At 36.1% G+C, this 24,731-nt stretch overlaps 1 protein-coding gene across 1 annotated transcript; it reads right to left on the bottom strand.

Annotated features, from left to right (window-relative positions):
- Nucleotides 1–2,049: 2,049 nt before the first annotated feature.
- LOC111984807 (FIP1[V]-like protein) lies at nucleotides 2,050–14,435 on the bottom strand. Its single transcript, XM_024016429.2, has 9 exons — nucleotides 13,349–14,435; nucleotides 10,996–11,261; nucleotides 8,661–8,787; nucleotides 8,517–8,585; nucleotides 8,249–8,389; nucleotides 7,913–8,014; nucleotides 7,483–7,811; nucleotides 5,073–6,744; nucleotides 2,050–3,252 (listed from the first exon to the last, which is right to left on the bottom strand). The coding sequence occupies exons 1-9, from the start codon at nucleotides 14,306–14,308 to the stop codon at nucleotides 2,686–2,688; spliced, it is 4,233 nt and encodes a 1,410-aa protein (XP_023872197.1). The 5' UTR covers nucleotides 14,309–14,435; the 3' UTR covers nucleotides 2,050–2,685.
- Nucleotides 14,436–24,731: the final 10,296 nt, after the last annotated feature.

Below are 24,731 nucleotides of genomic sequence, written 5' to 3' on the forward strand. Positions count from 1 at the left end.
AAAAATTTAAAAAAAAAATATGACTGCCCCCCCCCCCCCCCCTTTTTTTTTTTTTTAATAATGGACTAAACTGATAATAATTTTAACATGAATAACTAATTTGATAATTATAGTCAAAATTAAAGGACTAAATTTAAACCATTTAATTTTTATTTATTTTATTTTTAGGAATCTTAACAATTTTAATTGAATAATGCTAGAGATACAAACTTTTTTACAAAAAAATTTACAAATTGTTGATGTGGTGAGTAATTATTGGTAAATGAAAAAGTGATGTTAATGATAGGCCAAGATGAAAACCAATAAGAAATTGACAACATCAACAGTTTGTAAAAATGTTGTAAAATAGTTTGTACATGAAGCATTACTCATTTTAATTTAGTCATGAATGATAGGCGATATTATTTGCATTGTCCTACCTAATAGTATCGCCTTTATTGAGAGAGAATCAGAGATATATATATATATATATATATATATAATGCATAAAGGGGGAAGAGAAGAGACAGAGACGGAAGCACAGTAATATATATGTTGAAAGTAATGTAAGCAAAATAGATGAAAGCAATAATAAGGCGGTAGAACCAGCCAAGCAGTGTATAACAAAATAATTCAAAGTAAATGAAAGCAATTTAGAACCGTCCAGTATGGCGGTAATCCGTCCAAGGTGGCGGTAGCAACAAGTATTATAATGAACATAAAGTTAACTGAAAATACTTCTTTATTGAAAGTAGAGTTAAACACTTACAGTAGTAGTAGTGAATACAAGATCTCAGAACAGATTAACAGTTACAAAGCTTGAACTAGTCCTAGTTACAAGGTTTGTAGGAACAAGGTAATAGTAGGAACAAGGTGAACAAGGTAGATAACAAGGAATTCTCTCAAAGAAGGCTTCTAGGAAAGAAAACTCTCTCTAGAGAAAATTCTAACAAAAAACTTCTTGTTTTAACTTAAGGGACAACCCCCCTTAAATAGGCAAAATTCTGAGTGAACAGTGTCATGAACAGTAATCCGTGAACAGTAATTTTTCCTACTTTTTGTCTTGAAATCTTCAGCAAATTTGGCATAGTTGATAGAAGTGCTTCTGACTTAGAGGTGACAAAAAGCAAAAAGAATCAATAGTGGTGCATGGACTTGAAAGTAAGGAATATGGTACGCATGATGTCCTTTTGTCTAGCCAAAGTGGGATTCATAAAGAACACCAATCACCAGACGAATGGCCATGTACAGGAATCTCATAGTAGAAGCATGGGCTACAATATATATATATATATATATATATATATTTTTTGATAAGCTCCGTTTGGTTTGGCAATGATGCCATTGTTAAGTACTGGGATGTTGCTTATGAGACCCTCACTTTTAGAGCTTTAGGGTCATAAAAGGATTATGTGTGTTGTGTTGTTTCACCTATTAGTCATCAAACATGTGTTACTGGGTCATACGATCACACTGTTAAGCTTTGGGATGTGAGACTAACAAATTCGAAACTGGTTATGGATATGAAACGTGGAAGCCAGGTTGAGAGTGTTTTTTTTTTTTGCCATATGGAGTCATGGTGAACCGTTTTCCATCCCACTATTTGTCTTTTGATCTTAGTGTGAGCTTGAAAGAGTTTATTTTTATTGATTTATTTTACAAGACTCAAAAAGGTTATGCATAAATTGAATAGTTGATGGTGAAAATAAACTGAATTTTATTGTGTAAATAAACAAACAACCTCTTAAAGAAAAACTCTACATTGTTACAAAGTGTGATGAAAGTTGAATCGTCCAGCCTACTGGACGCACAAACTTGCGATGCTAATTATATTGAATTTTCTTTTCGTATTTAATCAAATGATAAAAACCAATACACCAGATGAAGTTTGCTTCGAAGCTGGAAATTATCACTTTCCCAAATCGCTGGGTCAGTCAACTATTGTTATTAAATAAAAGATTTTTGTTGAAAAATTGTTCCCCTCGGTATCTCATTGGGATGATGAAATTCCATTTCATTTGGTGGAACTTAACAGTTAGTACTTGGAAAATGGATAGATAACTCGGAAGATGACTAAAAATCTTTCTTTTGTCTTGTTCTTTACCTTTAAATTTCGCATTTCTTAAAACTCACTTGTTCCTTAAGTACAAAAGGAACTTCTACTTCAGGCTTCTGGCCGAAAAATGAAGGTTAAAAAAAATGATAACTAATCAAGATACAAAATACAAGTGTAAGAACTAAGTCTATAACACTAGTAATCTGGCTGCTCCTGTTTTGCTCATCGGCTCTTTTCTTCAAACATCAAAGCTGCCACAACTGGAAGACGCCAGCATCAAACTAGTTCCGGCTTCCCATAGCATTGGCTTCTGCAAGGATCAGACTTGCCACGCCTGGCAACCCAGATTATTCTGAGTCATAATATGAATTAATACTAAAAAATAATTCCTGTGCCACCATCAGTGACCAGTTTAATGTTACATTCACTAGTATATACAAAACATCAGAAGTATAGGGTGGCAGGATGGTTACAAAAGATGATATGAGTATTGAAGAGGTAGATGGCCGTCTCTAAAACCCTACAGATGCCATTTGAAAACTAAGGGCATAACTCAACCGGCGGGGTTCTAGAATTACAGAATCAGGCCAAGACTTCCCTCAAAATCTCGAGCAATTCAGCAAAATAATGCAGGTTCCTTGATTTCACATTTAATTACTTACCCATCTTCTTTTCCTAGCAGGCCGCTCTGGTTTGATCTCTGACTCGACAGGAGTCTCAATTTTGGCAGAGGGCAGTGCTTCACTCTCTATCTTCTTAATCACCAAGACTTCTTTCTCACTTGGCAGTGGAAGCTTGAACCGCTCACTTCGCTTCTTCAACTTCTCCACTGTATCCTCCAGGTGCCTTTCCTCCAAAGGTTTTGTGTCAGCATCCTTGCTTTCCAGATCACCAGCATCTTTCTCTTCAGCTGATGGATGTTGATTATCAACAATCTCGACTGTGTTAGCAGATTCATCCAGAGGTTTGGTGGCTTCTGAAGATGCACCATTGATATTCCTATCACTCTCCTTAAATTTCAAGGAAGATGATGGCCTACTGTTGATACTGAAATCCCTCTCAGCATGGCTAGTCCAACGTTCCAACTTGGAGCGCCCTCTTTTTGAGTCTAGTTGTTCATCTTCTGAGGACACATCTTCCCTATGTTTTCTGGAGACGTGACGCTGCACTGGAATCTCACGCTCACCATTTCCTTGATCCCCGGAGCCTTTCAAGCCCTATATAAAGGAACAAGAAGGAAAAACAGATTTGAACATTTCCTACCATATTTAAGTACAAAAGCCAAAAAACAATAATGAGAAGTGACCACAAGCCTGCAGGGATACTTCCTACATTGAGAATTAAGTAGTGAACCAAAAAAAGAACACCTCAATGGACTCCGCAAATTGTATCTCTCACTCTCTCTTATTAGTAATAACAAAGAGTATCTCAAATTCACAATCAAAACCCAGATGAATTGAAGAAAGAAAATATGAAATGATAATAGGAAATGCCAATACGAGATGGTAATCTGACCAAGACAAGCAAAGCAGTTTAAAAATTAGTCTGCAAGCCTCAAAATCAAATTTTATGTCAACAACTTACTTCAATGATCTCAAATTCATTCCAAACGTCAAAATCTATATGTGTGTTTTGGGTCAGCTTTACGAAATAAAATTGTCTGCATCTTCCCTTTCTTTACCCTGATGAATTACTCTAATTACAAGCAGAGGCATATATGAATAAAATACTATGGAGGTGGTGCAAGGAATGTGATGGGATGTAATATGGTTTAGAACTAAATGGGACAGTTGCTTAGAACAGATTGATAGGCGATTAGACACCCCTGCAAAGAACAGTAAGTTCTTGAGGAAAAGCTCTCAAAGGATTACTTTCATTTACTAACAAGAACCCCTATTACAATGCTTATACATGGATATTTATAGCCTAGGGGTTAGTTACTGGTGATGACATCAACCATAACCAACTCACATTTACCACATGCTATATTACATTTGTAATATATAATCACTTGCAATATTTGATAAAGCACATAACTTCTACTTCCTAACAACTTCTAAAATCTAGCATGTGTATGTGCCTCTAACTAATTTTCCCTCCAATTTTAAAATACTACAACAAACTTAGCACGTGTGGATTTAGCTACAATAATCACATGGAACATGTGAAAGACAGCCCTTAGGCTTGGCTTGCCTTGTGCCATGTCACTCCCTCATGCCACATCACCATGCCATGTCAACATCTTCCATCTATTGCGTTAGACTCCTGCATCAGGAGGTAAATAGCTTAAAACAACCAGGTCACTTCTCAATCCATGAAAAATGGCCTCGAAGTGTAAACAAGGATTGACAACGCTCGCCATTTAATGGGGAAAAAAGTCAATTCTCGATATTGCAAAACACTAGCCTAAGCAAGATTATCAGAATGGTGTCATTTCTGTTTATTTGTCTATATATTTATTTATTTCAATAACATTAGCACTTAACCAACACAACTACCGTCGGTCAGCCCATCTGATGACCTATATTATTCCTAAATGAAAGCTAAACTGTACATTTCCCAGAAATTAGCATCTTTAAAAGAAAATACTCAATTTTGGAAGCAACTCTTTATTCCACTGAAATCATGGTTTCAACCTTAGTCCAATGCCTGAATAATGAAAATTCAGTAACCAGTTATCATAACGAGCTTCAACAATCAGGTCCTTGAAGTAGGATGTTTAATGGGTCCAATCCCCACCACCCAACACCCCCCACCCCTCCCAACCAAAAAAAATAGCGTGATTAGAATTCCAGCTGAAAACAGGAGCTTAACTAAGCCTTGCTGGAAGAGGGATTGAGCCAGATTTCTCTCTCTTTTTTCTTTTTCTTTTTTTAATTTCTTTTTGTAAACAATGCTTTAATTGTATGAATTCAAGCTTGTGACCTACTTGTTCTTCTTGTGAAGGCATTGTCCAATAACTCAACTTCTATGAAGGAAAATTTTTTTCCTTATCATGACAGAATTCTACATTCTTGTGTCTAAACATGGAACATACCGTCTCATTAATTTGACCACTTTGGTCTTCTCGATTTCTCTTGGAAGGGCCTATAGCATTGTGATCACCACCCTCAGACTCTTTATTCTTCCTTGAATTCTCTCTATGCTTTTTGTCATGCACTCTTTGGTTATCAGAAGCACTAACAGCACGATCATTACGAGTACTTGACCTCTCCTGCCTGGATCTTCTTTCATCATTACTAAATTGATTTCCACGTGGGTAAACATCCTCGCGTCCCCTATAATGTGAATTTTCATCCTCAATTCGATCCCGTCTCTTGGACTGTTCACTGTGTCGCACTGTTTCTTTGAATTGGTATTCTTTATCAGATCCCTTGTACTCTTCCTTTGCCCTAGAATGGCCAGCCAATGCTTTTTCCTCTGGACCACGCCCACCCCTTAGAGCACCCCGTCCTTCATCTCTTTCCCGCTTGGGTAGAATTTCTTCATGAGACTGTTTTAACCTATGCCAATCCTCCCTCTCTCTTTGCCTTTCACCCCTTTCTCTCTGCAACCAGCCCTCATCTTTGTGCCTAACAGAGTGGTGATCCTCAAGATTATCCCTAAGTCTTAGTTGGTCATCTCTCTTCCGTGGGTCCAAAACCTCATCCCTTTCTCGCTTTCGACGACTGGTACTTTCCCTATGGCCATGCAAGATTTCTTCTTTGTCAGCATGGTCCCTCCTCAGATATTCCTCATCCTTCCTTCTCTTGCCATGGTAATCATCCACATTTTCATACCTACTCTTCAGACCATCATCTCTTTCCCTGTGGCGTGATCCAGCCTCCTTATCATAAGGAATCCTATAGTTTCCATTATCTAACTGTTTCCTTGAATGGAGAAATTCATCTTTGTCACTCCTCTCGCCATCTCGAACCTTACCCCTATGCCTGGATCCCATCTCCTCACCACGCTCCCTCTTCCTTGTTTCTTCAGTTCTAATCCTTCTGTTGTAAGGATCATCATCTCGCCGTTGCCAAGGAATTTCAGAATTGTCCCTCTCCTTTCGCCTATTAAATCCATCAGCTTTCATATGCATCTGATGACCTGAGCTAGGATCCCAGTCTCTATAGGGGTAATCTTCCGTTCCTTTTACTGCCATGCGACTTCTTTCTATATCTTGTCTTCCATCACGATTCTTTCTCCGGAGACCCTGTTCATTGTCATCGAGGTGCCTTTTCATGCTCTCTGTGCGTGTTGAACGTCCTTCTTGAATGACTTCCTCATCAGCCCCATCCCGCCACTTCTGATAGTCCCTGCTGCTTCCTGACCTAGCTTTGCTGTTTTCACTACTTCTTGCAGCCTTTGAGTCCTCACCCTCATCAAATTCTTGGAGCACAGGTTGTTCGACACGAGAACTCAATTTTTGCTTATTTAACACTCCATCCTTGAGGGTGTCATTTTTGCCTATTGTATTTAAAGTCATTTCATCCTTTTCCATCACAGGGCTTCCATCAGCTAACAAGAGCTCATCATGTTCAGCATCTTTCTGCTCAACACTTGACTCTCTGGCAACCCTAACCGTGACAGGAGATGATAACCGCGGACTATGTTTACCATCCAAGCTTTCAACTGAATCTTCCTTCTGATCATCATGAAATTTCCCATCACGTGTACTTCGACTGGGAGCCATATGAGGGGATTGGTCACGTGCTCTTTCCTGTGTCCGCCTGTATTCAAAAGGCGCAAGTTAAAATTCATTTGTTGAGTCTGATGCAATTTTTCAAGTTAATAATAATTCCAGATCAGGCTAATAAAGATATGCTAAAGATGTTTCAGTCAATAAATACTATATGCAGCTAAATATATGAACAAAACTGGGTAACGGCTAACTACAATATCATAAGTTGTACCTGATGAAGTACACAAGGCAAAAGTGTATATGTGCCAACTGAAAACCTCCAAATGAGAATACTGACAAATCCCTTTTATTGATTGGACAGAAAAAGCAGACAATTACTTTGAGAACTGCAAGAATGATCAATTTTGAACTATTTTTTTTCTCACCTTCTAAGAAGATCATAAGTAATTTTACATTTATTCTTTGTTATCCAATATATCGTTTGGAATCCTTTTACCATGATTCTCTAATACACATGAAATGCAAGTTAATTTGCTTCTACAATTTACATGCATTCACATGTTCAGACAATGACATCCTAAGCTTTTGTATAAAAATGGCCTGTAAAAACTTAAGATAGAACACAAGGCAAAGGCACAAGGTGGGACAAGGATTGCAAATCCAATCCAAGCACTTGGAATTAAGGATTGTTGCATTGAGGTGGACTTCTCTTCCTAACTTAAATGAATGTGTTAGAATAAAGAAATATCAAATTGACCAGAATAACAGATAGGTTTCTATGAACATATATCAGACATTACATCTATTTCCAAGACTTATGTCATACCTTTCATCATAAGGAGTACCAACTTTCCCGCTGGTCTGCCCCCTTGAACCAGAAATCTGGACTGGAGTTTCTGGAGGGAAGGATGATATTCCATCCCCATCATTCAAGTTATCTTGACCAGAATTCACAGATGGCATTCTTCTTCCAAGATCTCTCTTTCGAACATTGTAAGCCTGTGGAAAACCATCAAAATACTCACTGTCCACCTGCTCCGTGTCTTCTTCAGCTACATCGCCGCCTCTAAAATCCTCTCCGGGGGTTTCATTGTCTGGTTGCTCTGGGGCATTTCCTGTGGAGGAATCATCATCTACAGAGTCCTGCAAGACAATCTGTTCACCGAAATACCCCTGGTTATCTACACCGCATATGAAATGAAGCATCCAATCCCACAATTAGATCAGTGCACTTAAAGACAAATATTAATACATACCTCAATAATCGCATCTGAATCACGCAAGCGAGGAGGTCGAGTGTCAATGGAGGGGAGACGCTCACCATAACCACCTTCAACCTGTATTGCTCTCCCGGTTGGCTGGAGGGGAAAAAAAATAGATGAGCCCAGACGCTACTATAGCAAATAAACGCAATTGTCTCATAGATACAGCTTTTTTTACCATGATTGCTAAAAGCTGTGTGTAAATATTGTGACAGTTAGAAAGGCAAAGAAAAAGAAGAGAGCTATATGAAAATAAAGAGTAAAAATTAATGGCAGAATATAGTTGTATACAAATCTTCATGTAAAAAATAACATAACAGCTGTACGTACTATAGGTGGCCGCACACGAGCAGATCCTTTTGCTAAATCACTTTGTCCAACATCCAACTTTCCAGAATTTGCATTTTCAGCCAGAACATCATGAACACCAGTGGCTGCTGCCAATTCTGGGGGTAAATCTGGATCATACTCCTGGGGAAATAAAAGCAATAAAAGATTTTTTCTGGTAATAACTTGAGCATAGAAGCCAAATATTCTATTGAAAACCACAATAAACTTTCCCAAGTCCCAAGATATATAAAGACCTCGACCTCATTACCTGCTCTGTTCGCCCACTTTCATAAACACGAATTTTGCTTTGCATGGTAGACTCTAGGCGGAGTTGTTCCTGAAAAATCAATATGCAGGGACTTAGTTTTCATTTACATGGTCAACATTATGATTCAAGGTTTAATAAAGTTACCAGCTGCCTGCAATAATCTTTCCAGCTCTCCTCATTCAAACCAAAATTGAAGAAGTCTGATATATCAATGCCAGGGTATTTCCATGGTTTCTCCTCAAAACTTTCAATGTCAACATCAAATATAGTCCTGAAAATATTCAAGAGGGCCACATGAGTAAATCATGACCCAAAAAAAAAAAAAAATTGGAAACTCAATTCTTTAAAAGAACCCTAGAATGCAGAAATATAAAAATGGACTGCTACATCCAAAATTGTAGAGAAAAATTGGCTCTTTTTTCACTTTCTGCACTGCTGGAACAAGATGGAATTTATACAGTAGACACAAGCGTGACACTGGCATGTTAATAATGAACACTAAACTCCATCATAATAGTCAAAACAATCTAGTAATGAACCAAATATTTCTTCCCCCTCGACTGACAAGATTGTTGGCATCTCATAACAATAAAAGAGAATAAGGATTCTAAAAACCTGATTATAATATGATCCCTAAAAGGGTTAAGGATGTCAGACTTAAAACCATTTATTAGTTATTACTTTCGCTGTCTCTTACTTTGACCAGAACAGTAGCATATTAGGCGGGACACCTACCTATTGCAAATAATGTGACATTATATGATTCAATTAGCTAAACATATCTGCTTAAAGGATATTTAAGAACACAGGTCAACACCTATCACAGACAGACATTTGTTTGGTGGTCCACGTCAAGATTAAGAATACTACAGTATACCACCAAAAGTTTAAACTGTATCTGTCTTCACCATGACCTTGAAAGTGCTTTATATCTCTGGATTTATAAAGCTTAAAAAGTAAATACTAAATAGTAGAATTTTTTTTCCTAAAATCTCCAAATTTCAGCTTTTTCTATTAGACTACAAAAGAGCTTTACGGTGCTTAAAAGTTCTTTCCCTTCTTGCTACCAAATACCCTATTTTTTCCAAAAAGCATTTGATGGGGCTCAAAGCTGTACTCTGGTTGTTCACAAGCTGTAAATGTTTGAGAATCAAAGGGAATTATCCCTCAAATGAAAGCCTGTCATTTCCTTGGTTATTTTAGCAAAATCTCTTTCTAATCATCCAACATGGGAAGATGGCAATCAGACTCATTGATATAAAGGAAAGGACTGCAAACAGTGCAATTCTTGAAAATCTAGGACACAATAAGCTAGGGACACAACATTAATTAATATATTTTTAGGTATAATTTATTATAATTTAAGGGTTAAAATGCAATATATTTTGTGTGTTAATCTTTATTTACTAATTAATTAATCCATTTAGCAAATATAATTTCTCTATATGAATCCCTTTTTTCTATATTAAGGAAACCCACATCCTTTAATATATAAGGCCCTTGTTCTAGTATCTTATGGAGCCAACTGGCTCAATCCGCCCACGCTACTACTTTTTCTTTTCAGGCTCAGAATACTCTTATGTTCTACTCAATTATTACTTTTTCTCAATTTCCTTACTTTAAACCAAAAAAAAAAAAAAAAACCCTTTCCTCAAGAATCACCACTCACACACACACACAGAGCAGAGGTAGCTAGGCCTCATTCACCACCAAATCTCCGAGATTGATGAACTCCTTGCCGATGCCAGGTAGAAAGTCTGTTCCTCTAAACTCTGCTGCCTCGCCTTGTGCCTTGAAATCTTTTCTTCTTCTTCTTTGATCTCCACCGATATGGTCACTTCCTCATGGTCCTCACCAGCTCCCTCCTCTTGGAATTAAAACAGGCCACATCTCATAGTAGGCCATCATGCATCATGCTCTTCCAAAATTTCAGGCCTTACATTTTATTTTCAACTTAAAGCTTGGCCATGTCTGATCCAATTTTTTTTTTTTTTAAATATTAATAATAATAATAATAAGTTAGTAAACCCTAATAATAATATTTTTGTGGGACATGCAAAGACATTTGCCGTGTCCATGCTTCTTAGCAAATCATCCAAAAGTTATTTTAATATATTATCAGCTGATAAAACCCACAGAAACACAAACAAGCTAAACAATAATATTTAACAAAATAAAGTGCATTGGCCAAACCTACATCAGTTAGATCCCATTTAGATGAACTATAGAGTTCCATAAGAAGTCCCAAACTTCCAATATGCATGTGTTTGTGTTCAGAGGCAATAATGGCATACACATCAAAGGTTGACACTCGTGTGTCCTAGGATTTTATCCCAAAACCTTCCTCTACAACACAATGTTAATGAAACCACCTCTAGCCGAGGCCTTTCATAAAGCTAACAAGAAGACAACTAACAATAACATATGATGATCATGAAAGAAAACAAGCAACCAGCATACACAGCCAATCAAAAATTACTTGTGAGAAGGAAGCGTGAATTCCAGTCCACCACCACCACCACCAAAACCTCGCCCCGCCATATTGTTGCCCCAGGCAGGCAATCCAAAACCCGAGTGGAAACCTTTCTGCATTGGAGAAGCATTTTTAATTCCTGTTGGTCTCCATTCACCTCTACCACGACCAGCCATAGGACCCATGTTGACAAGCGGACGAACTTGACCAGGGCCTCCTCCAGGAATGGAGGTAGCTGCCCCAGACATTGGCACCGCACCAGGTCTAACATACTGCAGGTTAACAAAAAATAAACATAAGGTTTTACATGCAAAGACAGGTAAAACAAACAGGTATAAGACAACAGTTAAAATATGCTTTAGCCATACAAAGAGAACAATTGCAGCTACAGCAGAATTTTTCCTTATAAACCAAAAGAGAAGTTCTGAAAGTATCATTGACACGTACTGTTACTTATGTTGAATTAAGATACAAGCTGACCAGTAAAGAGAGGAGTTAAGAGGGGGAAGATCAACCTTCCTAGGCATGAATATTGAAAATTTTCTAAGAACATGTTTATATTTTAGTTCAAGTCAGAAACAGAAGACATAATTCTAAAAATTTGAAATGATAATGATGAAAAAAGATACAAAGAAGATATAATTTAATCTTTATTGTCCTATAACAATTAGTCTTTCAAGCCAAATGCCAAGGCAAATGGCAATAACTGTAAATTTAAAATTATTTGTTTCTAATAGGCATGAAAGTACATATGATACTCATCACAAAACACAAAACCCCTGAGATAACCATACCACCACATGGAATTAACCACTTGTCAGAACACAGGCTGGAGACTATGGCTGAAAAATACAAAGTAAAGTTTTTTCCAGACAAAAAAGGTTTGGTACAATGCATCCAGGATTAGAGACTATGAGGTGTATCAAGCACACAATCTTTGGTATACAAACCATGAATCATTGCAAAATAACAACAACTGAAGCGAAGACCACGGGCAAGAGTTCCCCAAAAAAAAATTAACTAGGAAGAAACACACCTCAAAAGGACTTTTAAGTAATTTTCCCCTTTAATTTACATATCAAGGAATCCATTTTCTCAAATACATAATATAGTATTGCTGTCCACAGTTCCAGAAATGTACTTTTAATTGAAATGCATCTGGATTTGTAATTGCTCATAAAATAAATGATATGAAGGTAAATAAACTGCTCTAGTAATAGCTGCCCCTTCTCAACCAACCCAATCATGTCAACACTGCTGTAAATGGTAAATGCAATTGATCAATTATCAATGAAGGCATGCCACATATAAATTCATTGTGGCATAACCAGAATACAAGTTTGCTCACTCATAATTCCGAATTGTAGGATTCTCAAAAAAAAAAAAAAAAAAATCCAAATTGTATTAACAGCATATCTTTCTTCTTTCATATCAGAGAAGCAGCATTGAAAGAGATAGATGGTAGTGACAACAATGACATTTATGGAGACGAATATAGGAACATATAACGCCAACATTGTGTTGAACGTTAATAAGGTTTAATCTCAAAGGTTCCCTATAGATCAGTTGCATTTTTTTTTTTTATTGCGTCATTAATGCCACGGAAGGATTGCTCAAGAAAAAGGGGGCCGCCAGAACAATATTGTGAAATTTCTTCATAATTACTTCAGAAACAGGGTCAAATCCTAACACTAGATGTGGAAAAAAAACAGTATGACACGTAAAACCCACAATGCACAGAACTCTTCTACAGATTTAAACACTAAACACAAAATATATCTTATAGATTGAAGAGGGCCCCATTTACCGTCCTCAAATTTGACTTTCAAATCAAAACCCAGGTAGACGATTTTACCAAAGTAACCAAACTACAAGGATAAACCACTTTAAATTAAGAGATTGGAATGAAGAGAAATCAGTTTGATCTCCTCCATTACCCGTAAATCCCAAAAATGAATCATGGCTGAAACTTTTCTTAACCAGATGATTTTACCAGCCAGATAAAAGCAGCTGCCTTTACTTTAAGTATAAATAAAATCTCAGCAAACAGTAAGAATCATCAAACACTTATTAAGGCAACCAATTTTCATTTCCATTACTCAGAATTGGTGAACAAAAAAAATACATTTTGGGCACTCACTCCTTTCTACTTTTTCAAACACAACAAACCAAAAAAAAAAAAAAAAAACTGGTAACTATAACACAAATCGAAATCCAATGCATCAATTTCCCACTTCATTTTACAAAAATTACAATCCATAACTACACTCTAATTCTCATCAAATAAGGGGAAAACACACAACCCCAATATACACAAAATCGTTCCCGATTTTCAAGCAACAACATATAACTCACTGACCTTGAACTGAGAATGAAATGGATGATACCCATGATTGCTATAACCAATTTTTGGCGCCACCACCGCGCCTATGTGGACACCGCCACCAATAACCTTCCCGGCATCCCCAGTCTCCTTCTTCTCTCCATCCGCCGCCTGCGCAGCATCGTCGCCCCATTCTTGCGCCTCCATCTCCTGATTCAGCTCTCCATCCGCCACAATAACCAGCGGGTCCCCATCTTCATCGTCATCATCTTCCTCGCCGCCAATTCCGCCTCTCTCCATTGCCATGGGCCCATGGTTGTTATCATTCAACACTATCTGCAAATCGTCGTCACTATCACTGTCCCAATCATTCTCGCCGCTGCCGCCACCGCCTCCGCTGGCATCGTCCTTTCTAGGAGCTTCCAGATTCACCGTCAAACCACGCACCATCGCGTCACCGCCGCTGCCGCTGCCGCTTCCGCCACCACCGGAGAGTCCTGGAATGATTGGCTCGGAGCAAATATCGTCAATTCCAGTATTACCCTCCTCAATATCAAAATTCACATCTTTATCCATCAAATCCACACCTCCTTCACCTCCTCCTTGGCTCAAAGCCTCCGATTCAACAACACCAGCCTCCGGACCAGTCCTTCTCGGTAATTCAACATCTCCGGCTTCCAAAACCCTAGCAGCACCAGCTGAATCCTCGCGAGCAATCGAATTCAGCGCCAAATCGAGCTTGACGGCTTCGCGAACAGGCTCCTTAGGTTGAGGAGCTAGGGTTTGATTGGGCGCAGTGGAACTAGAGTGAGGAGCTCCGAAAACGATCCCATCGTCGTCGTTGCTGCTCTTTAGGTTGAGATCGATCGGACGGTGGAGAGACGGTGGCGCAAGCGATGGTTGGTGAGGCTGCGAAGCAGAGGATAACGACGACGAAGAACCAAAAGGTCTGAGCACGTCCGTGTACAGATCTCCGAACTCGTCGTCGTCTTCCATTAGAGAGAGAAAGAGAGTGTTTCTTTATTTCCTTCTTTTTTTTCTAGAGAGAGAAACAGAAGAAGGGTTTTGAGTTTTTGTGAAAGGTTGTGTGAAGCAATGTGTTTGTGTTAAGAGTGAGTAATAACAATGTTACGCTTCTTTCTTTTTATTTTGTTTTCTTTCTTTTTTTTTGTTTACGCCTAATAAATTGTGTGTTTCCGTTTCACAATTGCGTATTGACCCATTGTTGTTATTATCTGCATTTGCGTTTAGGACACAATTTCGTTATTTCATTTCGGACAAACTTAGTTCAAGTACTTAAATAAAAATATACTTTAGTTTTATTAAGAAAAAAATATACTGCTGAATTTTAAAAGTGAAATTTAAGAAAGAGCGCTTAAGATAATGTACTTAAATTTTGTCATTTCATTTCTCTAATTTTTTTTTATAAACTTCATTTCCCTAATTTGCGTTGTATTAGTTTGGTATGGAAATCAAATTGGGGGCATCTGGGCAATTTGGGATTTGTTAATTTGGACTGAGAAAGCGTTGGTGATACAATCCAGGGATGAAAGTAACCTCTCAATTTTTCTTATGGGTTGTGCTACACTGCTACTTCTATTTGTACTTGTGTTAATTCACTCCCAAAAGTGGCAAAGTCCAAACAAAACCAACAAGAGTTCAGTTACTTCAGGTTCTAAATTTGTTTACACTAAAAACTAAGAGGTCTATCGATCACACATTCTCCCTCTCTCGTTGTCTACCTAAAAAAACAAACTTGTAACTTTATTGTTAAGTTTTAAAAAAAAAAAAAAATATATATATATATATATAAATATGTCTATAGAAATAATGAAATATTCAATTATCTACTATGAGCCTATTGTAATTTAATATGGCACAATCCAATTCTCAAGTAAACAAGAACTTGGGTTCAACCCCTCTTGCCCACTTGTTGTAAGTGACCTCCTTTGTTTTGATGTAAAATATTTTCAGAAAAATATTTTCATATTTTATGATGTTTGTTTTACCGTAAAACATTTAGTCAAAAATAAAATATTTTCAGTCAAATAATACAACCAAGGCAACTAAATGTAAAATGTTTTACACTTAAAAAATTGTAAAATATTTTACATTTGCTGTTGTCTCTCTCAGTCCCGATCAGCCCCTCTCTCACTCTCTCGCGCTTTCAATTTCTCTCCACAAGACCACAACCCACCACCTTCACTCCTCTCCCACCCATCACCAGTCTACCTTCTCCCTCAATCCCTTGGAACTTTGACTTTCGGCATCAATGTTCCTAACGTGAATGTCGAGCGCAAGGACAGTATAGATCGATGACCACTACCTCTTTTGTGGTGCAGATCGGGATAAGGTCGGTAGTGGGGTGGGTGTCGTCAGATCTGTGGCCAGTGTCTCTCTCTTAGTGGTGGGGTAGGTTGTCATGATGGGTTTTAGTGGGCTGGGTCATTGGTTTAGGTTTTGGTGGGCTGGGTTTGGTGTTTTTAGGTTTGGTTTTGAGGTTGGTGGCCAGAATTGCTATAGTTGTGGTGGTTCATGGGTTTTGATGTGGCTAAATAAGAGTAGGTTTCACTGATTTTTGATTTTGGAATTTTTGTTTTCATTTGGTATTGTTGCTTCTTGTTGGTGGTTGTTGTTATGGTGGTGTGGCTGTGTGAGTGGTGGTGTTTATCACTAGATTTTGGTGGTACAAGGTGGTGGTGGCTTTTTTTTTTTTTTTTGCTTTTCTTTTTCCAATTTGGATTTTGATTGGTTAGTAGTGGTGGTGGTGCCTGTATTTGGAAGGGGTGGCTGTTTACATTTTCAAGTGTCTAGTCTTGCCAACACTTGAAAATGTTTTCAATGAAAATATATTATAGTAAAATTTTACGTAAAATTTTTTACATCGAAACAAACGGAGTGTGAACAAATAAACAAAAGCAATTCCATGACTTATGAAAAGTAAAAACCTTTGACATCCTTATATGGAAAAATTTACAAAATAATAATATTTTAATAACAGTTATTTATAAATCTATCCTCTCTTTTTTAAATTGTGTTTTTGAAAACACGATAAGTGTTGAAGTTATGTTTCGAAAACACTACTTCACTTAAAACTCAATCAAATCCCACTAAAATCATTTTTTGGAAACACAACTGTAAGTGATAAAATAGACATGATTTTTTTTAATGCTATACCCCAAATAAATTCTAAATAATATCAATTTAAATATAATATTAAAAATGTGTTATTTTGCAAATTTTGCCCCATATACAATTGATATTGATAAAATATCATGGGACAACAAAATTACACGATTCTTCATCTAAACGTTTTCTATATCAATGACTTGCACAAGTAAATAAATATTTGAAATATTGACGCAATTGCTTGCAATTTAAGTCTTGAGAAATATTTTGCCCCCTTATATGATTTTTTTTATAGACCCCCTTATATGATTGATATGAAAATATCATGTTCTAAAGCCTAGGCATAATATGCTTGGGTAAGTGTGACAAGTATTTATGAAGTTGTTTAAAAATTAGATTTATATATAGTCGTCGGGAGGACTTTGCGCCGAGATACATAAGAACCTTGGTTGGTAAATACAATAAAGAGTCCATGACACGTGAAATATCAACCAAATAAAGCTTCCGGTATTTGCTCAATTCTCTAATAATGTGCTTGTTTTGGTTAGGTTAATAGCAAATCCGGTGCATATGGAAATGCAATAAAGTGTTTTTAAGTAATAGTAATTGAATTCTACTGTTTGTTTGTGAGTAACAGATGGATTCTACAGTTCACAAGAGTTTCATGCGTAAATCTCCATAATGAAGGTGAGATTTTGTGGTGCGTGACATGATATATTTGTGCACACTTTTTTTTCCTTTAGATGATGAATATTTGTTATCACTCTTCACTCACGCACAAGAGTAATGGCCTTAATAAATTTTTTAACTAAAGTAGGAGATATTTACTTCAGGCGTTGAGCATTAGAAGCAAACACTCTGTAAATAGTCTCCATAAACATATTGAGAAGTATAATGGATTTGTTTCTTTTTTTTTTTTTCTTTTTTTTTTCTTTTAAAAAATTTAGGAGTGGTCATGGGTCGAATAGGCTTGGGTTTGCAGCAAGTTGGCCGTTAAATAGCCAATAAGTCCTTCTATGTCAAGTACAGAAAAATGAATCTTACTACCAAGTGGCTCAAAGCTACTTCTCAAGACTATTTATAACTCCATGGGTTGATTGCCACAACTGGTTTAAACTAGCTAAATTATGACGAAAATTGTAAATCTTGCTAAAACTGGCAATGAAGAAGGAGACAGTTGCAAATTTGGCCCAAATGAGTGCTTTGAAGAGCTTGCTAAAACTAGTGGCAACCGTATGGTTGGCAAATGAGTGGCAATTGAGAATTTAGATGAATCATGCTACAAAGGGCAATGGTAGATTTAGATCCCATCCATGGGCGGAGGGAGACTTTGACCATGGGGCAATGGCCCCCCTAATGTTTTTTGTAAAAAAATATTAGTATATATATAGGAATAAATTTTAGCGATTTTGTTCTATAAAATTACACTTTGCCCTCCTTAACAATATTATCGATTTTTAAAAAAAGTAATATTATAGCCACAAACTTTTCTATAACATTTTTACAAACTGTTGAGATAGTAAATTCTTATTGGTTTGCATTTGGTTCATATATAACTCTAGCTTTTTCCATATTTTAAAGGGCATAAAAAATTTTATAAACCTAAAATCTAGAACAAAATATACAAGCCCAACAACAAAAATTACCAATAATATTTTAAAAACAATTGAGTTCAATTAACCAATTTTACCCAAAACAAACAATTCAACCATTTAAAAAATTTTAAACAAAATAATTTTGTCCTTACACAATAGCAAAAGCACACATAAAAAACACAAATAAATATTAAAAAAGAAAAACACTTATCATTTAAGCTACAGAGCTAGAGGTTGAAGCAGCTGCATGTAACCAGTAGTAAAGCTGCCCCTAATTTCAAGTTTTAGCTTCATCCCTTATCCCATCCAGTAGCATTGAAAGGTATAGGTAGTGTGAATAAAATGTAGAGCAAATGAGAGAAGGTGAAGGTTAATAAATGTAGGTATAGTTTACCAAAAGGGCTTTAAAAAAAAAATCAGAGGTGTTATAAAATAAAAGGAAGTAGTAAAAACAACAAATAAAACCAAGAGTAATTATATTTACATAAAACTTTTATAAGTGGTCATCCACTTTCTTTTGTAAAGTTATATCTACTTCTTTACAACTAAGCTTTCATATGTATAGCCTTTAGTATGTTGGTTGGTTTTAAGATATGTATTGAAGCAAATTGAATGCTATTGGATAATTGATGTGGCACTAAGGGCTGAAATTTGCTGCTGAGAGTCACACAAGAGAAGGCAAAAATTAGAAAATTAGTATGTTGGTTGGTTTTAAGATATGTACTGAAGCAAATGGAATGCTATTGGATAATTGATGTGGCACTAAGGGCTGAAATTTGATACAGAGAGTCACACAAGAGAAGGCTAAAATTAGAAAATGTAATACAGTAAAGTCCAGTTAGCACTTCAAATGTATTGCAATAAAATCTAGCTAGCACTTCAAACTTACCTCAATTTCTAACAGGAGATACTTTTTCCGTCAAGTCAATTAATAAATTTGTCTTTTGACTAAACTTTTTTTTTAAGCACAAACCCATCACTCGACCACCCACCTGGTCAAAATTGTCCAAGATCTTAAATAAGAGTAGAAGGAAATAGTTACTCATTCACTTTGTTTTGATGTTTTAACTTTTAACAATGAAGTCAGGGGAAGGGGTATAGATATTCATCCCCTTTGTTGGGATGTTTTAAAAATTAACTAGGGAGGTGAGAGGAGAAGAGAAAAATTTGACAATTATGACCTTATTTTATTACTTTTAAAGAAATAAATATAAATTGACATTTCAATTTTTTTTTAATCCCTTGCACTCCATCCCCCTCCAAATCTTTCCAATTTTGGGGAATTGAAAATGGGGGATTGGGAGGGGTAAGAATAAGATACCCCTCCAAATCCCTTCAAACCCCTGCCTCTACCCTCTTAAAATACATCCAAGCAAGGTTCATTAAAACATACTCCTCCAATTCACTCAACTCTCATCTCATCCCCCTCCATCTAATCAAACTTTGGCAATTAGGTGGATCAATTTGATCAGATTACTAAAACCCTAAGTGAAACTCATCTTTTTTATGACATTTTGAAGCAACTATTATCGATCATTTTGAAACCACCACATTAAGATTTTTGGAGTAATGGACCAATGCAAAATCATAAAATTTTGCTTGGGGTTGAATTGTAATTTTCTTTTTTTAATTACTATGAAACTATAGTATCATAACATAATGGTATTTTGGCCTAGTGGTGCTTCCAAACTTGTGGGGGCTTAATGTAACAACTTGATTAGCAAAATGAAGAACATATTAAACACACACACACTCACACTTTTATACATCCATGCATATGTGTTTGCATGCAAGCACTTGTCAATATCGGATTCTAGATTAACCCCTTAGCTAGGTCTTTAGTTTGGATGGATGAGTAAAGTTACCACCAATCACAGAGTGTTCTAAATGTGAATGGACACCCAATGTCTAATCAATTTTATTATCGGTTTTAGGTAAAGAGCATGTGATGTCTCCCATCTTAAGTTAGGCAAAAAAATGTCTACTATCTGTTAAAACAAGTTTTAGAACTCATTTATGTGTGGAGAAAGGGTTGCACACCATGAAACATATGCTTGACAATATATCCTCCCATTGCTACCTAACTCTTTAAATAATTTACTATGTGCATAGGATGAGATCAACTATTTATAGCATTATTTAGACAACATCATGTTCATATCATGTCAATGTGTTTTGATTTACCAATAAATCAGCTAAGTTAGCGTTTGAAATTCATGTAGGTACGAAGCTTTCCCCTATATTAAGGTCAATTCTTAAAAGACAGTTGTTATATTTATGGTTTCAAAAATCAAACCATTATAAGAATTGAAAAATGTAGAGATATAGGTTTTAAGGTTGGATTAGGGTTCAACCGAAGGTCAAACCATGATGATATCATGATTACTTTAATAATTGATAATTTAGGGATAAGGGCCCAAAATTATATATTGGGCCTTGGGCCTTATCTGAGGATGTGGGCATGTTCAAGGAGAGATAAATAGTTATGAGGGATTCCATTTTAGAGTCTCATAAATAGGAAAAAGGTGTAGAACGCGGTCCGAGGAGGAATTCCTCCTCGGCTATGACAAATATGGCTCAGATATGTATTCCAACGATGAAAGTGACCTTCATAAATGTAATAGGGACATGCCTCACAAACATACGAGAAGGAAGAGAAGCCAAAAATATCTAAAGGAAAATTGCTACCACCGCATTAAATACACTGCAGCTACTTTTCTAGCTACATTTATGTGGAGAAGACCCTTGAACAGTACTGTCTTGGCTACCACGACTCACAGAAAGCCAAAAAAGGTGTCTGATAGGATAGGCACTTGAGTAAGGGCTCAAATGATCAACAAGTATATGGTTGAGATGGCCCAAAGGGAGATGTATAATGTAAGAGACCCTCCATGAGAGGGGGATCAGAAAAATAGAGAAAGAATACTGTAGCAATTAAAGTAACAATTATAATCAGTTTTGTCCATTTATAACAAGATTTGCCTCTTCGAATAGAGAATTCATTCAGTCTTATGTGCCTTGTTCTTACCTGATCATCTCTTGAATCCAAACTAGCCGTTGTCAAATTCGTTAGAGCCTAGTTCTCCAACCCAGTCTCTACAAATTTATTGTACTGGGCTCACTAGGCCAAGACTCCATACATCTTGGGTTTGGGCTGCAAAACGTGTCCTTACAGATAAATACAAATAAATATATTAAATTTGTAAAAAGTAGCAAAATCAACTAAATAAAAAATCTAAAGACATCTAAACACCATTCAAAATGTATTTTTGTAACTTTTATAATGCAAACTGTAGGGTCAAGATTTGCAGCCCAAGCCCCAAAAGATCTGGAGTATGAGCCCAGTGAACCCAAGACAATGAATTTGTAGAAAGTGGGTGAAAGAGATGGGCTGGATATGAATTAAACAACGGCTAGCATGGAATACCAAAATAAATAAACATAAAAACACTCTTAAAATCTCACTGAATAGACCTCCGAGGAGATAATTTATAAATTAGAATCTTGTTTTTGAATTCTAACAATCTTCTTTTTCTACAATTTCTCTCCCCCCCTTTCTTATGGGGCATCTTTTACATTATATAGTGTCTTTTGGGTCATCTTGATCGTATACTTCTTAGTCATTTGAGCATCTACTTGAGTATATATCCCATCAGGCTTCTTCTTTGGTTCTTTATGAGTGGTGATGGTTGAAAGTGCACTGTTCAGGGGTTTTCTCTACATTAATGCGGCCAGAAAAATTGCTGCAGTGCATTTAATGTGGTGGTAGCAGTTTTTCTTCTAGATATTTATTCGTTCTTATCATCTCCATACATGCCTGAAGTTTATCCTTATTATTGAAACCGTCAATAAAGCCACTTGAACCTCCCAGGTACTTGCTTAACTGAGACTCTCCATATCCAAGGAGATCACACTCTTCGAACTACTGACGCTCTCTTCGGGCTGTACTCTTCATTCATTTTCAGGTATATTTTTTCCATCTGGGTTCCCTCTAAATCATTTTCTCCTCTTCGAACACGCCCTAGTCTTCAAATAGGGCCCCAGGCTCAATACATAATTTTGGGCTTTTACCCCCCACACAAACAAACAATACTTAAACATGTAAAGAATAGTAATAATATACATAATACGTAGACGAAAAACCAGGAACAAAGTTGTATTCCCATTTCTACCCAAAAAAAAAAAGTTGTATTCCCAAATAGCCTCGTGTAGACATCAAAATTTTATGACGTATTCACAACCGCCCGATTGTTTTTGATCAAATATTTGTGATCAAATTAACTTCCAATTGATGATGTGGACAATCAACAAAAGAAATCAAGTCAAGTAGCAACATCAAATGAAGAAAGCCATATGACAATGTCAGAAAAAAAAACGTATTCACAACCGCCCGATTGTTTTTGATCAAATATTTGTGATCAAATTAACTTCCAATTGATGATGTGGACAATCAACAAAAGAAATCAAGTCAAGTAGCAACATCAAATGAAGAAAGCCATATGACAATGTCAGAAAAAAAAGACCTATATGAAAAGTTCTTATTAAATAAAATACCAAATTAAATTCATAATTAACTCTCAATAAATGCTGAGAGAAAATTCCAAATTAAATACAATTGAGATGCCTATAAATAAAGGCTTTTCATATGAGAAAAATGAAGAAATTTAGAGAGAAAAACACTATTGACATTCTATCAAAATAGAGTGTCATCTCTAAATCCAAAAGAGCACCCTTGCTCCCTCAAAAATCAAGCTCATTCCTACTTCTTCAAATCAAAGTAGAGATTTTCCTTCAATTTAAATCAAGATCAAGCCAACGGCCCTCAACTTCAAATCAGAACTCAAATACATCCAATCACACATCCAACTTGGAGATATCAAAGTATGATTCAAGATCAAGCTTCATAGCCCTTCGGATCGTAAAGTTCTTTGGAGATCGAATTAGAGAAGTTTTGTTATATTCTTTAATTGTAAAGAGTCATACAGGGGATTATACTTACATATATGCAAATCAATATAAATTGATAATTTGTTACACTATTTTGTGACCATGTGATTCTGAATTTATGAAAATTGTGTGTACACCTTGGCAATCCTTGTGACTAAACAATAAAATCTTTGTAACCATATTAGCACACATAAAAAAATATGGTGTTGCTTGAGCCTGTAGCGGCGTACGGTGGCTCATGGCGGCATAACTAAGCTTATAGCTTCATGGCGTGGCTACTGATTTGAGTTGCAACAAATGACAACTTAGATCCACATTCAACATGGCCTTAGATTAAGCATCGCATCGCCTATATTTAGCTAAGATCCTTCTTCACATTATGCATCCCTTATATTTTGCAAGATCTCAACATCAATAGCATCGCTAGAACTATTTGAGCTTGCAAGTGGTTTGCTGAACCAGCTAGTCCAACTGTGGTTTGAATGCCTCACAATATCAATTTGGCAAGATCTCAACATCAATAGCGTGGCTACTGATTTGATTTGCAACAAACGACAACCTCACATTGCTAGATCCAAATTCAACATGGCCTTAGATTAAGCATCGCTTCACCCATATTTAGCTAAGATCTTTCTTCATATTTTGCATCCTTTATTGTGGGCACAAGGGAGTACACCTCGGCCTTCGAGTGGACCCTGGCAGAGAGTGAAAAATGGAGTCTCCACCTAGATCTAAGAACCATATTGGGCCTTTAGGCCAATCACTTACATGCATAAAGTCTACATATCAGATTATGGGTTCGGAGTTTGAGTATAGCTTGGAAAGGTGTTAGGCACCCAAGACTGCCTGACTTGTGAGCTGGCCTCCATTATGTATTGTTAGGCCATATTTACATAAAGAAGTTATTAAAAAAGCCATAATTCTTAACCTAAACATACATCATCACTTAAATAAAATAACACATACAACAAGTTAAAAACATATCACAATATAAAATGAAACAAATAAAACACAATCAAACAAATATATTAAAAATGGAAAAGATAAAAAATAAATAAAATACACAAGGAAAAAATGGCAAAAAAGACTCAAACAAACATGGAAAATAATTAAACACAATAATTAACCTAAATAGAGTCAAACATAATCAAATAACATGTGAAAAATGATTAAAACAATACAAACAAGATTTTGCCATAATTTGGATTTAGGGTGTGTTCGCATACTCAACTATGCGTACGCATGGTTGAAACCATACGCACACATACTCGATGATATGTATGCATCTTTTAACACATAATTGAAAAATCACATTTTTATTGATTTAATCATTCAAATATATTAAATCATAAATCAAACAAGCATGTTAAAACCCTAAACACTAAATTAATATAAAGGAAGCAATATAAACAAATAATCAAGAAACAAATCAATAAGTATTGTAAACTACGTTAAACTAATAATCATGTTAAACTTACATAAAACTAAAATAATAAAACAAGAGCAACCAAAACAAATTATAAACAACCTAAAATCAAATTAAAGCGTATCAAACATAATTAAAATCAACAAGCAAATAAAATATAAAAACTAGAGAAACTATATCAAGAACTCGTGTGAATCATATTAAGCACTGGAGGAGTTCATGGGAAGAACACTCACCTTGCTTAAGATTATGAGGTTAGAGTTTGTTTAACCGACTCCTCAGTGCCGATTACACAAATATTAGATTGACAGAACAAAGGAAT

The sequence above is a fragment of the Quercus suber genome, unplaced genomic scaffold, assembly GCF_002906115.3.
Source record: "Quercus suber isolate HL8 unplaced genomic scaffold, Cork oak 2.0 scaffold_201, whole genome shotgun sequence".
In the NCBI taxonomy this organism is placed as follows: Eukaryota; Viridiplantae; Streptophyta; class Magnoliopsida; order Fagales; family Fagaceae; genus Quercus; species Quercus suber.